This window comes from Scleropages formosus, chromosome 5, assembly GCF_900964775.1.
Source record: "Scleropages formosus chromosome 5, fSclFor1.1, whole genome shotgun sequence".
Taxonomy (NCBI): Eukaryota; Metazoa; Chordata; class Actinopteri; order Osteoglossiformes; family Osteoglossidae; genus Scleropages; species Scleropages formosus.
This window is the reverse complement of record NC_041810.1, coordinates 33321661-33336324: the sequence shown is the minus strand read 5'-3', so window position 1 is coordinate 33336324 and position 14664 is coordinate 33321661. Positions and strand designations below refer to the sequence as shown.

Below are 14664 nucleotides of genomic sequence, written 5' to 3'. Positions count from 1 at the left end.
TCTTCTCCCACCGGCACAGCTGGGGGCAGCCAGTGCCACTGTTAATGGGCCGCCGTTCGAGGAGGCGCGCCAGCCAATATGCCATCCCTGCTAATGGATCGGCTTGTTTATTCGCTCATGCCGCCTTTCTGTGCCTAATTTTAGCCTTGCTGCTTTTAATGGCGACAAAAACAAGTATAAATAAATAAAAACAAAACAAAAAAAAAAGAGTGCATCAAAACATGGCAATAAGACTTCGCTGTTAGGAGAACAGGGAATTGGGCTGCCAATGGATTCCAGTCATTGGTTTGACTTTGGATGCTATGCAGTTTCTTATAACCATGATCACAGGGGTCAAGGTCAGGGAGTTGGTATCTCACTGCCTGGAAGATGCGTTAATATGGGGTTACGTTACTTTCATGTTACTGTGGGACGTTACGGTATTCCCCTGGGCTTGGACTCTGGCTGTTTGAACTTGAAAAAACGATTTATTTGCAACAAAGGAACAAGACGTGGCGTGAGATAAAGGCACAATAAAGGGCAAACAAGCCATACAGTGTCCAACCAGTCTCTCTAGTCACCGTTTCTCCGTGTCAATCAGCACCTTGACACTGAACCAAACATTTAAACAGGCAACATGGAGTCATAGTTATCAGGCACAATCAGTGGTGCGTCCCCGTTCCCTCATGTATCAGCAACCAGTGTTTTAATACATCTAAAATGCATGAAGGAGGAAGTTCATCCAGTGAAAGGCTGCTTTTGCCAAGATCACCTAAGTATTACATCAGCTGTTAACATTGTAATAGTGCTTTATGCTGACAAAAATGTATTTCAAATTCTATCATAAGTTGGATGTTGAAAACAAGAGCAAATGCACCTAGCCAGATTTTTTAAACATAAAGCCTTAAAGCAGAAACAGAACATCAGTAAACAAAGTATGTTATGTTTCACCCGAAATTCACAGTTGGTCCTGTACAAAGCAACGTTTCAAAGGTGGGTGCAAAAGAGCATTCATTAGCAATCACACATATCCATATAACTGCTCAACTGGCTATCTGCTGTTTGTGTAACTCACAACATCCGAGACCTTCTAGGACCACTGGCTAACAGACAAGCACAACGGAGGGTCATTCTTCGGCCTCTTGTCACACATCATGAGGTAAAGGGGCAACATATGAGCATATGAGAATGAGGGGGCAGCGGAAGGGGCCTGGCTGTGCACCAGCGGTGAACACAAAGGACCCTGAAGCTTGGCTCTATGCCTTCCACCCTTAACGGAGGGACAGTAAACAAATGCCACCCAATTAACCCTCATTACAAAGCAGAGATATTCTGGTCCATGTAAATGGCTGGGTGGGACATTTAACACTTTGCCTAAATGATGTTAATTGGGTGTCCTCAGGTCTAAAAATTAAATAAAGACTGTCTGGATGTGACTTTCCTAAATTTCCTAAATGATGGTAATTAGATGTCCTTCGGTATGAAAGAGCAGTCAAGAGGGAAAGGCAATGATTCAAGCTAGAAGCAATATTACACCACATAGCAGCATTTTTCATGACAAGTATATAGTGCTGCATGTAAGTATGAACCCCATAGGGATGGTCATTATTCTTGTATAAAATATTAAACCCAAAAAATGCAAGATATGATACACACCTGATTGTACTTACCTCCCCTTGATTTTACCATTGCAACTTGGGGTTCAGTTATTTTTGCACTTTGCATTACTTGGTAATTACACACCATTATGTCAGATGAGAAAGACTGCTTTTCATTGAATAACCACTTTGTGGTAAAACTAAGGGACACAAGAACTTACTCTGAAGCAGCATTGTTTATAGTATTATACTATTCACTGAATGAAAATAAATACTACATACACAAATGCATAAATTAAAAGCGATACCTGGGCAGAATTAATCTAGGCAGCACTTCGCTTTTGTAAGTTCCCTTCAAATGGCACAAGCCAACAAAACCCCTACAAACAGTATTTATACAAATTACACTGGCAGCACATCAAAAAGACATTCACTTCTGTAGCCCAACAGTTCTATTGATCCATCACCCATTCAACGTAAGTAGCCAGGTCAAGGTGGTGCGGTTCAAGATCGTGACAATCAACAAAACCAAAAAGCAAACTTTTTTCCAAGTAATGCAGAAACACCAGGTCACAGCGCTCCTCTCAGACACTGACATGGTAATACATGCAAAGACACTGTCATTGACAGTTTTGTTTGCAGCAAAATTTCACCAAAGCTTCTTATCTTTCTCTCGATTGCTTCTAGACCAGAGAAAGGCATATCAGAAATGACATAATCCATTAAACTTTATTTTTTTCAACTTTTAAGTCATTATGGAGTAAGGAGGAAGAGAGAAAATCTAAAAACTACAGAAGCCAAGGTAAGTAAATGAATAAATAAATGAGACAAACCAGAGGAAGAGGACACATGAGCTTTATTACAGTGTTTGCCTGTCCAGTCACCACAATCACACCCTGCACCTTAAGTGGGGACTGGCTACTGAAGGCCAGAGAAATTCTGCTTCACCTGCCTTGTGCTCCAAAATTCACCAAAACCTGTGGCTGCTCTTACTTCTTACACTTAATTATATCAAGATTAACAAGGGAGGTAATTAATTTCTTTAAGATGGGAATCTTTGAAGTGCCTGCGGCACAACTTTGTTGTCAAAACTGTATATTTAACCATTATTAAAGCACAAACTTAAATTAAAAGCTGTAATGAAGAATAGAAGAAATTCACAAGGTGTAAAGAGAAAGACTAATCAATTTAAATTTCTCTTTTATACATGAGAAACCATTAGTTTACATGTGAGGATACGTTAGTTTTTCCAATGTTCAGTATTTGCTCTAGAAGGTGGCTGGCGGAACAGAACATTAACACAAAATGTGGACCTAGAAGAGTCAACATGAGCCGATCCATAAGAAAATTCCAGCCACGTTTTAATGACACCGTGTACTCTGTTGTGACATGGGGTGGCATTCCTCACGCTCTCCTTCACAGCATTTCTGATGTCATTTTGCAGTGCCACCGTTTCACTGCTCACAGAAATCCTCTCCACATCTCGGCGCAGCCAGTTTCATGACTAACCATCGGCAGACCTAGGCCTGCACACGTATGGACTCTCACAGATGTGTCAGACTGGCCGGTGCTGAACAAAACCCAGGAGAGAGCTTGTTAAATCCGGTGAGCCGCCTAATGCAAGGTCGACCCAAGGTCACAGAACAGACAGCCTCGTGGCTTGACCGCCTAGCTAGAATGTACACAGTTGGTTCAGAGTAAGCTCAGCTTACTTCAGGGTCCCAACGGGCATTGCTTAGCCCATCATCTGTGTGTAGATGATGTGGATTCAAGGACATGTCATAAACAAAAAGTTATTCAGGCTCAGCTTCAATAAAAAGGACACACAGATCTGTCACTGCAGAGAAAAATTGCAGAGCTGTCAGTCAGAGGTTTGTGAAAACACATCCAAAGCAGTTTTCTATGAAAGCCTTCAGTGAGACTGCGTGTAATTCTTTAAGTGTGGAGAACTTTCTCAGCCTCAGAGAGCTAAAACATCAACAGATGTCGTCTTGTTTTCTTTTAAAGATCTGTTTTTCTCTTGTCTGGCTCAAGCGGCTAATTCTGTTCACCGGTTCCTGCTGTGAAGCCGTGCCCAAGCTCTTGTCGTCACGTTATCCCCACCACCCCCAGCGGTGAAGGTCTGCACCAAAATGCCCCTAGAGCATGCACCCAGGAATGGGTTTGCCATGATCATGCCAATATTTGATGGAAGCCCTGATCTCACGCGAGCCATCCTCCCAAAGCACAGTTATGCTTTCATAAATTTGATTTTCACACTGTCGACATGCGTCAAAAGCAGGTTATTTATACAGCCATCCCTACTGAAGATGAAGCGCGGGAAGCGCGTGTAGGTCGGCATCGTCCCTGATGCCAGATCCCCTGCAATGCTAATGGGATGGGGTGGTCCCCTGCCTAAATCAAACACCCTCCCGCCCAGCAATCAAACGCTGCCCTCCCTGGGTTTCCTGTTTGTCTGGCTGAGGAGCTGGACGTCTACTACTCGCGGGCGGTAGGGGTGCGATGGGGTGGGGGGTGGCAGCGGCCAACTCTGACTTGGGATTGATTTACTTCATTAACCGAGATTACAAGTTTAACTTACAAACCAGAGGTCAAAATTTCTCATTAACAAGGGAACCGTGCAGGACCGGGGGGCTGGGAGACCACTCTTATTACTAACCACACATTTCAATCAGTCTTTGATGTTCGGCGCGGGCCCCCCCCCCAACCCCTGAAACCCCCTCCGATTTTTTGGCAGAGGGGTTGATTTTAATTGTAGCTATAGAACAGAGCGCAGTTTGCCTGCGAGCCAGCCTCCACATCTGCAGCGAGTGTAGCTTTAGTGATATTGGGTGCAGTCCATAGCCGCGGGCTAATTTTAATGGTTCCCCTTTTCATACCAGGCTCAGATTGTTTTCCACGTGATCCCTGTTAATTTAGCTGCAGGAAAGGGCATCAGTTTCCCTCTGCGCTTTACCCCTCCCGCACCCTTGCTTTCTCTCTCCCTCCTCCTCTCTTCATCGTCTTGTTCCTGATCTGTACGCACGAGGGGTGGGTGATAGGAATTCAAATGAAAAATTAAACGTTCCGACCACCTTTCTGCATGCCTGCGTTACACTGATATGGGAATGACGATATAGTCAAACAAGGAGCGGCAATTTGGTTGCCATTGTTGTCGTTCTCCCCAAATAAACAGGGCTTTTGCTTTGATGTGATGAATGACTCCAGCTCGCTCCACATCGTGATTCCAAGCTCATGAATGTGCCCACAATGGGTAGGTACAACTGCACACAAAGTGAATCTGGGTGCTGCAGTTCATGATGTCGCTCTTCAACATGCAATTTCTCCCCGGTCTTGATCACTCCTCAAAGGCCACGAGAATTCCACACGCAGCAGAATGGTTCTCGTATTCGACGGCAAAGATTGAACGAGTCATAGTCTGCCGTCACACTGCCAGCAAACATCCAGAGTGTTGAGTAATTTCCAAAAAGACAAAGTAGGCGTTGGCAGTGGATGAGGCCAGAGACACGAAGGGACCTGTGAGAACAGAGCCCTGGGCTGGCCATCCTGCTCCACCCCCATAGCCCAAGGTTACAGCACCCACACCTTCCCCCTCCCACAGGCTCCTGGGGATGTGCCTGCCTCAACACGGACTCTGGCAAACATGGGAAAATCACATTTAATCTAATTAAAGCCCTGGCTTTTTTTAATGCCACTCATAGTGCGACTTAAAAAATGGAATACATATCTAATGTCCATGTCAATACCTCGTGTCTCAAGGCAACTATAACTCAAGCAGGTAAATAAAATTCATTGGCGAGTCATGCATTTCATACTGCAGGCTAATCATTTCCTAATGATTAATGCGGTGTCTGGGCCCTGGATGCCTGACAGCAGGGGGAGTGAAAGCCACCACGAGCTGCTGTCCCCAGGGCACGATCTGGCACCCACTCTCTCCCCCCTCCTCGCCGGGGTTCACAGGCAGTGCCTGCTGCCCGACCGCAGCTTTGCAAGTAATCCGCCCCCAGGTCCCCCATGAGGACCCCTTTGTTCGGCACTGCAGGCGAGCTCAGACCCCAGCCAGACATGGACTCTGCAGTCCTAGCTGAATATCAGTTTCGGGCCCCAGGGCAGTCTAGATCCAGACATGGTCTCCTAGAGCCAGTCTCACTAACAAAAAAGAAAAATAAAGCATCCAGTGAAATGTCAGTGCAGCGCACCTCCCACCCAGGCAAACAGAGAGAGGTGTGGCTGGAGGGCATCCAGCAGGAACTGTCCAGTCTGCTGAGGGTCCCAGCCCCCTCCCCCTCAAATGTCAGCCGTGGTGCAGCAGAGATGGTACTGCCTTTGTCTGCGATCAGTGCAGAAAACCGTGGGATTCTGGGGCACCATTGGGGGCGTGGTAACTGCAGCCCCCCCCCTTCCCCCTTCCCCGGAGTGGCAGGATAGAACACGGCTCGCGATCCAGCAGCAGCCAGGGGCCTGGCAGGGATCCCGTGACCCCCTTCAAAAAGTCACTTTGGCTCTGTTCTCCAGAGGAAAGATGAGGCCGCCAGCGGTCAAGGCCTGAGCCACACTATGCAGGACAGAGGTCGTAGGGAAGCAACGCGAGGAGGTGAAAATTAAGTGAAAATAAGTTACTGTTGAGCTCCTCCCTTGGCGCAGATGCTTGAGACGAGAGTATGACTTCACTCCATTACACTCCCTTTAATTAAGCACGGGCCGGATGGCAGATGTACACATGTAACACAGCTCTTTTCACTGTGCTGAACTTCCTCCAGAAGGTGAGAAGGTAGAAGATTGGGGCCTTTAAGGTTCAAGTGAGTGAAGGGGGAGGGCAGAGCAGATGAAATAACCTAACTTACTGTTAGAATAAACTGTGATTTACCTCCTTTATCTCTTTTAAAAAGCAAATTCTTCACAACACGATCATCACACAGGGATGCAAACTGGAATTTAACTATAGTACATGTACAAATTAATCACTTAATGAAATCATGAATAAATTTGCATTGATACAACTTCAGTAAACCATTACTTCTCAGCTATAATCCTCACTAAACATGTTGGGCACTCAGGCATAACCCCAAGCACAATTTCTGCATCAATGGATCGAGGCACCAAGCCTGGCCTTTGCAGTCCTCAAAGGCCATTCCATTAGTGACTGTTGAGAACCACTCGTCCTACTGCAAGGTCGCAGTGGTCCGGAGCCTATTTCAGCGCGGGGCAGTGCTAGGCAAGGTACTCCTTAGACCGGATGCCAGTCCATCACAGCATAACCACTTCCATTTAGATTTACTCTTTCAGTAGATGCTTTTCTCCAAAGTGGCATAGCATTCAGAGAACACAGAAGTGCATCAACAGCAAAGAGCTTTGGATGCACACACACAGAGCAGATAGTGTGCGCAGATTCTCAGAGCACAATTTGTCCAATACCAACAATTTTTGTCCGTGCACATTACACGGGTAGCTGCATTTGAATCTGACAGGAAATAGATATAAACAGATGGTCCAATGCAAGTTTATGGAGCTGTTAGGAGGTCATCAGAAAAATGGGTCAAAAAGAGACCTTTTTTAAATGCTGGAAGGGATTCGGCAGCCCTGAGGAACAGGGGGAGCTCATTCCACCACATCAGATCCAAAACTGAGAATTTACAAATTTTCAATTTTTGACCTCTCCCAAGTGGGACGATGCAAACATGTGGAGGACATGCAAAAACCAAGGGCTCTACAACCCACATACAAACCATGAGATGGTACCAGAACTTCCCACCGCACAAAGTTAAATACTACAGGAGACAAAAGAAAAAGCCTTGGAGGAAATGGGTTCTCTGCTTGAATAGACTCTAGTAGCCATGCCCTAGTTGGCCACTGCCAGGCAATCTCTCCTGTTTAACCTTACTCTGCTGCATTTGGAACCAACTTAGAAGAAAAAAGTGGCAAAAGGACAAGCAGGTAATATCCAGACAGCAGCTCCAGTGGAGTAATGGGGAGCACCAGTAAAGATCTGCATATTAGCTATATGAATATTTCAGATTTACTGAACAAGAACAGGGGGCCAGGAATCATAGACACTCAAAAACCCCGGGGCTACAATACCATTGAACCCAAAACAATTTCAACCCTTCGACACAGTTACAAAGTATAACTCTAACCTTAAGTTTACAAGTATAAGCACGTGTGATAAAGTTACAAATCGTGACCTTGAATTGCCAACAGGAATAATGGGACAACACCTTAAGATGTCAGCTCACACCTCTCTGCTGTTTGTGCTGGTTTTGTGAACGCAATAAGCCGCAAAGGCTGTTAGAAAAGCATGTTTATCCCATTGCATCACAGGAATGCCCTCCAATACACTGAACAACATAAGCAAACGGTCCTGTTCACATCAATGTCCACTTCAGCTACAATGCAACGGATGCATACTAAGTCACAATTTACACTCTGAATTAAGCATACTGATATCTTGATTTTAATCAAAGCCTTCAAGATAAGAGCAGGCAAGACACTTGGGATTATCAAACCTTCCTGTTACAAGCAGTGTATGAATAGCACTAGAGGACCTCCTAAGAGTTGAGCTGTGAAAAATACATTTGCCTCCTTCCTCATGTCCTCTTGTTACAAAAAAGAGACTAAATGTGTTCAGGTATTTACGCAAAATAAATGAATAAAGTCATGAATGTAAAATATCCATATTGAATTAGAAGTATTTGGTTGCAGTCATTGCTAAAGATGGCACAACCACTTATTTAGTGTAAGAGGACAATCACCCCCCCGAGGAAAGGGGCAAATATTTTTCCCAGCATTATAACTGCCAGTGTATTGGGCAGAAGGGGCTTATCCATGCCGCTGTTGGATACCAAACCATGTTGTAACTGCGATCCATTTGCACATCTACATGAAATATTACAATGCATTTTGTTACTCATTCTAACAAATATTTTAAATTCAATTCACAGAGCCAGTAAATTATGAGGTGTAACAATGGCTCTCGCTTTTCAAATATTGTCAAGGTGAGGTAAAGTGAATAAAAAGACATTTATGATAACATACGTAGTTACTGTAAAGAATCTTCACATAGAACCCACTACTTGAAGTTAAGTCTTTTGCTAGACATGAGGCCTAAATGTCAAATTTAGCAACTGTTTACAGGGAAGAAAGAAGAGGAGTGCACATGGTGGAAGGGACAGTGTGGACACAAACCTTACTGAAATCACAAGTTTAGGGGGCTGCTCCTTAATGATATTGTTCATTAACCAACTATAATAGCTACCGTTAGGATACAAAGTATAAAGGGAGACAGATACAAGATGGCACTGTGATAATTGCCAAACACGGTCATATGCGGTGTTTTAAAAGTCAACAAATGTGCAGCTATTCTGCTATCAAAAAGTTAAAGGAGTGTTAAAATAACGGAAGCTATCAGGAAAAACATCTTTTGAATGTCAGGAAAATGGGGTGCAAATTGAGAGAAATAATTCAAAGTTTCAGTTCAATGACTACAATGGGTACCATAATGCCGTCTCCTTTCATTTGTTCTGTCTGAACCATCTGTTTAGTCCGACAAGAGGAGAATCCCTGCCGACAGCTCAACATGGCAAACCAGAGTAACAGTTCATAGTGACATTTCATGAACACTTATGGACAAAAAGTAACAAAACAGTAGGCGGCATGGTGGTTAAACAGCTGCCCAAAGGTTGGCAGGTTCTAATTGGGGGGGAGCGGCCATCTCACTTTTTAACAAGACACCTGATTTCAGTTCATAACCGCTGGATTTAACAGTCTGGAGTGTATGAGTTGTACGAGTCGGTACAGATAATGCAAAGTGTGATGCAACGTGATGAAATGAGAACTTTCATCTTTAGGCACACCTGGCTGGTGCAGAATAGAAAATGAGGTCGGGCCCCGCCCCTCACCTCAGCCCCGTACCTCATCGTTTCTTGGCACCTCATGAAGCCTGGCTGCTTCCCTTCATAGAACCCAAAATAACTGGAAGGACCCTTTCTTTTACCATAGTCTGCAACGTCAAGGCCTCTCTGCTTACCTCACCCCCTGGCGCTGTGGCCCCGGACGTGTCCAGCTTGCGCTTCTTCCGAGGTCCGATCGCCGCCAGTGCAGTTTGATTGGCATCCCGCTGCCTCATCTGTGCAAGTTCCTGCTGCTGCATCTGGGAGAAGGAGAACAAAATTGGGGTCATGTCTGTGTGTGTGTGTGTGTGTGTGTGTGTGTGTGTGTGTGTGTGTGTGTGTGTGTGTGTGTGTGTGTGTGTGTGAGAGTGAGGGGAAAATAAAGGTCCACTGCCCTGCTATCTTGTCACTCAGGCACAGCACTCAAACTGCACACAACATCACCACAGTAAAGTCAAGTTTTACCAAGACACATCAACTACTTCACAACGCTCAAGAAACAGAAGGCCTGCTGCTTTAGTTCGTTCATAGTGCAAGTACCTCCAGTCAATTTCCAAAACATGCTCTAGAAAAGTTGGATATCTAGAATAACTGAATTTTTTGGATTTGGAATAATGCCATTCTTTTGAAAATTTATCCCACAACACACATGTAGCTGAAAATTACAAAAAATTATATTCAATCTTCAAAGCATGTTGCAGAAACACTGCGGCGTTATACACCCTTTTCCATGCCATTCCAACCAGTCGAATTAGGAATATTCCCAACTGAATCATGAAGCCACTTTCCTTAAAATGTTCTTTATCATCTATAATTTGATTATTTAATACATTTGTGTTTTCTTACAAAAACTGAAAGAATGACACCTCAAGGAATACATTCATTTTTTTCCAATTATGTCAAAGTACATGCATTCCTCATATAACAGGATCCCATACAACGAAAAACGTGGAAATATATACCGTTTTCTCATACAACGGACTACTTCGCAGAACTAAGTAACCATGTTATGGTGAGGAATGGCTGTAGATACATAATGTACATAATGACAGCACATATGATAAAAAAACAAATGCAAAGGATTTTCTCTAAACATGTGCAAGAAAAACAAACACCAAGAACATGTTTTCAAAACAACAAAAAAAATTCTGCCAAAATATTTCCAACTGAAAGATACCTGAGAGAAGACAGCTGTCTTGCTATCTGAAGAAATACGTAACAAAACAAAATAGTGGACTGAATACTAAGACCCGTACTCATTTGGCTGGGTTTTATTACTCTTTCATTTGCAGTAGAGAATGGGAATCACTTATCCTGTACATGCAGAGTATGAGCACTTTTAGGTGTTATTAAAGCAAGATTACTTCTTGGAAAATTGCAAGTTGGAACTGTAGTTTTACGCAGAAGAAAGGAGAAGACTTTCTAGTTTTCCCCTTTCTGATCAGGACAGCACCAATGTTCCCTTCGATCTCCAGCATTTCTGAAAAGCCTGGATCAGCACATAGCTTCAGAACTTTATTATTACAAAATTAGCAGTGCATATTCTTTTACAGCAATTCAGACATGCAGACACTGAACTATTTGATGGCATTACTTAAAACTCAAAAAGGAAGATGGGCTCAAATAAGCAAGTCTTTCAAGGATGCCTCTCTGCAAGGACTGTGCATGTTCTGCAGAGAGGAACAGTAACAGGTCGGTCACCGTCATTCCCAAACAGCAATGATACAACAGCCAGACAGGCTTACAAAGGACCAATTCAGGAGAGCATTTCCACGCAAATCAGAACCAGGTCACGTAAATCCAGAGGGTAGTTACGCACATTACACGCATACACAGGGGCATCTCGGCTGGTCGGGCTGACACAGGGAGCGGCTCCAGCGATTCGCTTTCTAATGCCGTCAACTTTGACCCAAGACGGTGCAGATACAGCACAGTCATGGGCGGGGAGCTCACAGAAGGTGAGGCTTGGATGATGAAACACAAACGTGAGGCAGGAAGCAGATACCACCAAGTGGATGTCACCTGTACAGAGCCAAGAGTCTCTAAATCCACCACTTGCATATTGCACAACGGAGGAAGGTGTTTTACACCGACATCTCAAATTTTCTGTCTCTTTTCCTCAGAGTACCTTACAAGGATACATTTACAGAGCTGAGTCATTTTTACCTGTTGCAATACAGGGTAAGGATAAGGGTGCGACAGCAGGAGGAGTTATTCAAACCTGCAACTCTAGGTGCGAGGCAGGAGCACAAGCTCAGAGGCAGACTTGTCACTCAGATCTTACTTATACCAACACGTGTCGTTGAGTGACCCAAATGTTTGTGTATCTACTGCATTTTTTGACTTTATCAATTATTCATGGCAGTCAGGACTTGAGGGTGGTGCTTAAAACAAGCATGCTCATTAGTGTTTTGTCGCAAAATGCCCTTCGAAACTGCTGATTCTGATGTGGCTTCAAGACAGCAGCCCCACCGAAGATCAACCTGGTCACCGCCATGCACGTGTCCTCTGTGGCGGACAACTGTGGCCCCCGGTAACAGAAGCAAGGGCCCAGCCCAGTAAGGAGCAGATGAACACAAGGGGTGTTGTGATCAGCACAAACAAAGAGATCTTTCGCCACAATAAATCGCTCACCTGTCACGTCTTTCTGACACCTAGAAGACTGCATATTACTGGTCTCTTACAAATACTTTGAATAGGGATTTTCTTCAGCTCAACCCAACTGGCAATCAAACAATAAAACTGTTTCCACAGGAATCAGTGAACTGACAATACAGCGGTAAGCATTACCACAAATACTAATCACAACACCCTTAGCAAAGCTGCCTCACTATCAGCAGGGTTAAAATGCTTAGCACAAGTCCCGTAAAACCAAATAAAATGCCTTTAGACTTTGCAAAGTATGCCTGTTTCAGAAAAAAAGGTGCCATTTACATGCTATTTAGTTGAAGCCTTTGTCACAGAAAATATGAGCTTTGTACACCATGCTAATGATAACTTGTCTGTGTATACAGCAGGGAATTCTACCAACATCAAAAGTGGTCTATGAAGATCACACAGCAAACAGTTGCATTAAAAAGTAAAATGAACATATTTTATACACCTAATTAGTATGGTATGTTTTCCAGAAATACAAAAAAAACTCCTAATATCCTCAACGTTGATAAAATGTTACCCTGAGCGCAGAAAGGAGCGATCATTAGGGAAAACGCTTAGACGAGGGAAAAGTCACACTTGCATTTTCCGTAAACTTTGTCTCGCACCTGCGAACATCGCTACCTTCTCCACTTTAAATGGTGCTCTTCATGCTGCAATGATGGGAGGTGATTTACATTGTAGAATGATGTGTGTTCGCATAGACACTGTGTTTGGATGCTCCCCATCATTTATTCATTCCAAATCAGAGGCTGCGAGGCGGATGAGAGGAGCCACTTCACAGGCACCGGCCCCCCGACAGCGCCCGGGGGGCCTCTGTGTGCCGGTCCTTCTAATTAACAAGGTGAATCGTGCAGCCGTTCTCTAATTAGCGAACACGACAATCTAATGGAGAAATGCGGCAGGGCTGCCACCACACAAAGGCACCTTTTTTGCCTTCTCCTGCTCTCACAGAGAGGACGCCAGAGGAGGCACCGTTTGCTGTGTGAACACAACTGCGCTTTTAACACTTTTTGCTGTTCGTTCTGTAACTTCGGCTCCTTGTGCATACGTCCTCCTTAAGAGATCGTGGGCGAAGTGCGTTGTGCTCAGATGAGTCTTGAAGAGGTGAATTTCAACACCCTTTTTAAATGCGAACATAGAATTTTAAACATGTGCGCTGACATTGTAAAATGACTTGTGATCTAACCTGTAATGTTATGGCTAATATTCATTATGCTACAGAGTGCGACCTCTATAGTACTCATTGGGTTTGCAGAATGAAAGAAACAAGCAGTGATCCTGAGAAATTTATTTAGTTACATCATAATCATCGATGAGCCAAATTACGACATTTTCTCTGTTCATGGTGTACCCTGTCTTACGCCCTATGCTTCCAGGATAGACTCCTGTAACAAAACGTTATGTATACATTTACAGGCAGTCCCTGGGTTACGAATGTCCGACTTACGTACAACCCGTAGTTACGAACCACCCTCTTACTGACCGGAAGTTAATTTTTTTTTCTCGCCCTGAAGAAACTATTAAATGAAAACTTCATAATTAACCCTATTATATTAAAAATTCGAGTTACTGTACAGACAATAGTTCATAATAACAAATGGGCGCTATTTTGCAACAAGCATCAAAACATTGCAAATCTACAGACAGCAGTTCGTCAGCTCGTGGGCAGGGTGCGTGAGCCCGAGCTAGGACAAGACTTCCTTCTTTTCAGTCGGACCACATTGCTGTTAAGTGTCTCGTGTGTTACAGTTTTTGGCTTTAATTTTTTTGTTTTTACCCTCCTACCCACGGCACCAAAGCGTAAATGTGCTTCACTGATGCACAGATGAGTAACCCCTTGTAAGTAGTGTAGTCACCTTGGTGAATAAGGTGTGTGGGCTAGTAACACTACATAGTATCCATTGTAAGTCGCTTTGACAAAAGCGTCTGCTAAGTAAATAAATGTAAACGTAATGCACGTGATGGTGATACATCAAAGGGAAACGATCACAAGTGAAATACACAAGTGGAAATAATAAAGCTAAAGGCGAAATGCCAACGAACACTGGAAAATATTAAAGTTTTAATGTTTTACACTCACACTCTCTCTGTCTGAGAGAGCACTAAGCTATAAAAGACACTTCTCAACCTCTTCCCCGTTGTGGAATCTCACTCAAGATTACTCCTCCTCTGCGTTCTTAAACCTACCTCGCTTTGCTCTTCCAAGTCCTGTCCCTCATTGTTCCCCAGTCCCATTGCACGCCTCTTTGATAACAACCACCTGCCTTGTCCCTCGACCACGATTATGGATCCTCGCCTCTGTTCAGTTCGCCCACCGACCATTCGCTCATCCCCGACCACAAGAACACATCTTTGATTCTGGTTATCTCTTTTTGTGTCTCTCTCTAGTAACATGTATAATTATTACTAGTACTATTATTGTTGTTATTATTACAGTGTATTATTACTACTTTTATTATTACGGTACTGTTACATTAAAGATGTTGCAGTGTATCCAAATTGTTTCTTTAATGTTTTTATGAATAGAAAGATACATGATATAC

At 43.8% G+C, this 14664-nt stretch overlaps 1 protein-coding gene across 2 annotated transcripts in view; it reads right to left on the bottom strand.

Moving 5' to 3' along the window:
• Window positions 1-14664, bottom strand: part of LOC108932948 (transcription initiation factor TFIID subunit 4-like) — a 56405-nt gene that overhangs the window by 11820 nt on the left and 29921 nt on the right. For both annotated transcript variants that reach the window (XM_029252451.1, XM_029252452.1), the window contains one exon: window positions 9601-9723. In XM_029252451.1, the coding sequence (XP_029108284.1) occupies window positions 9601-9723 (123 nt within the window). The remainder of the gene's footprint in view (window positions 1-9600; window positions 9724-14664) is intronic.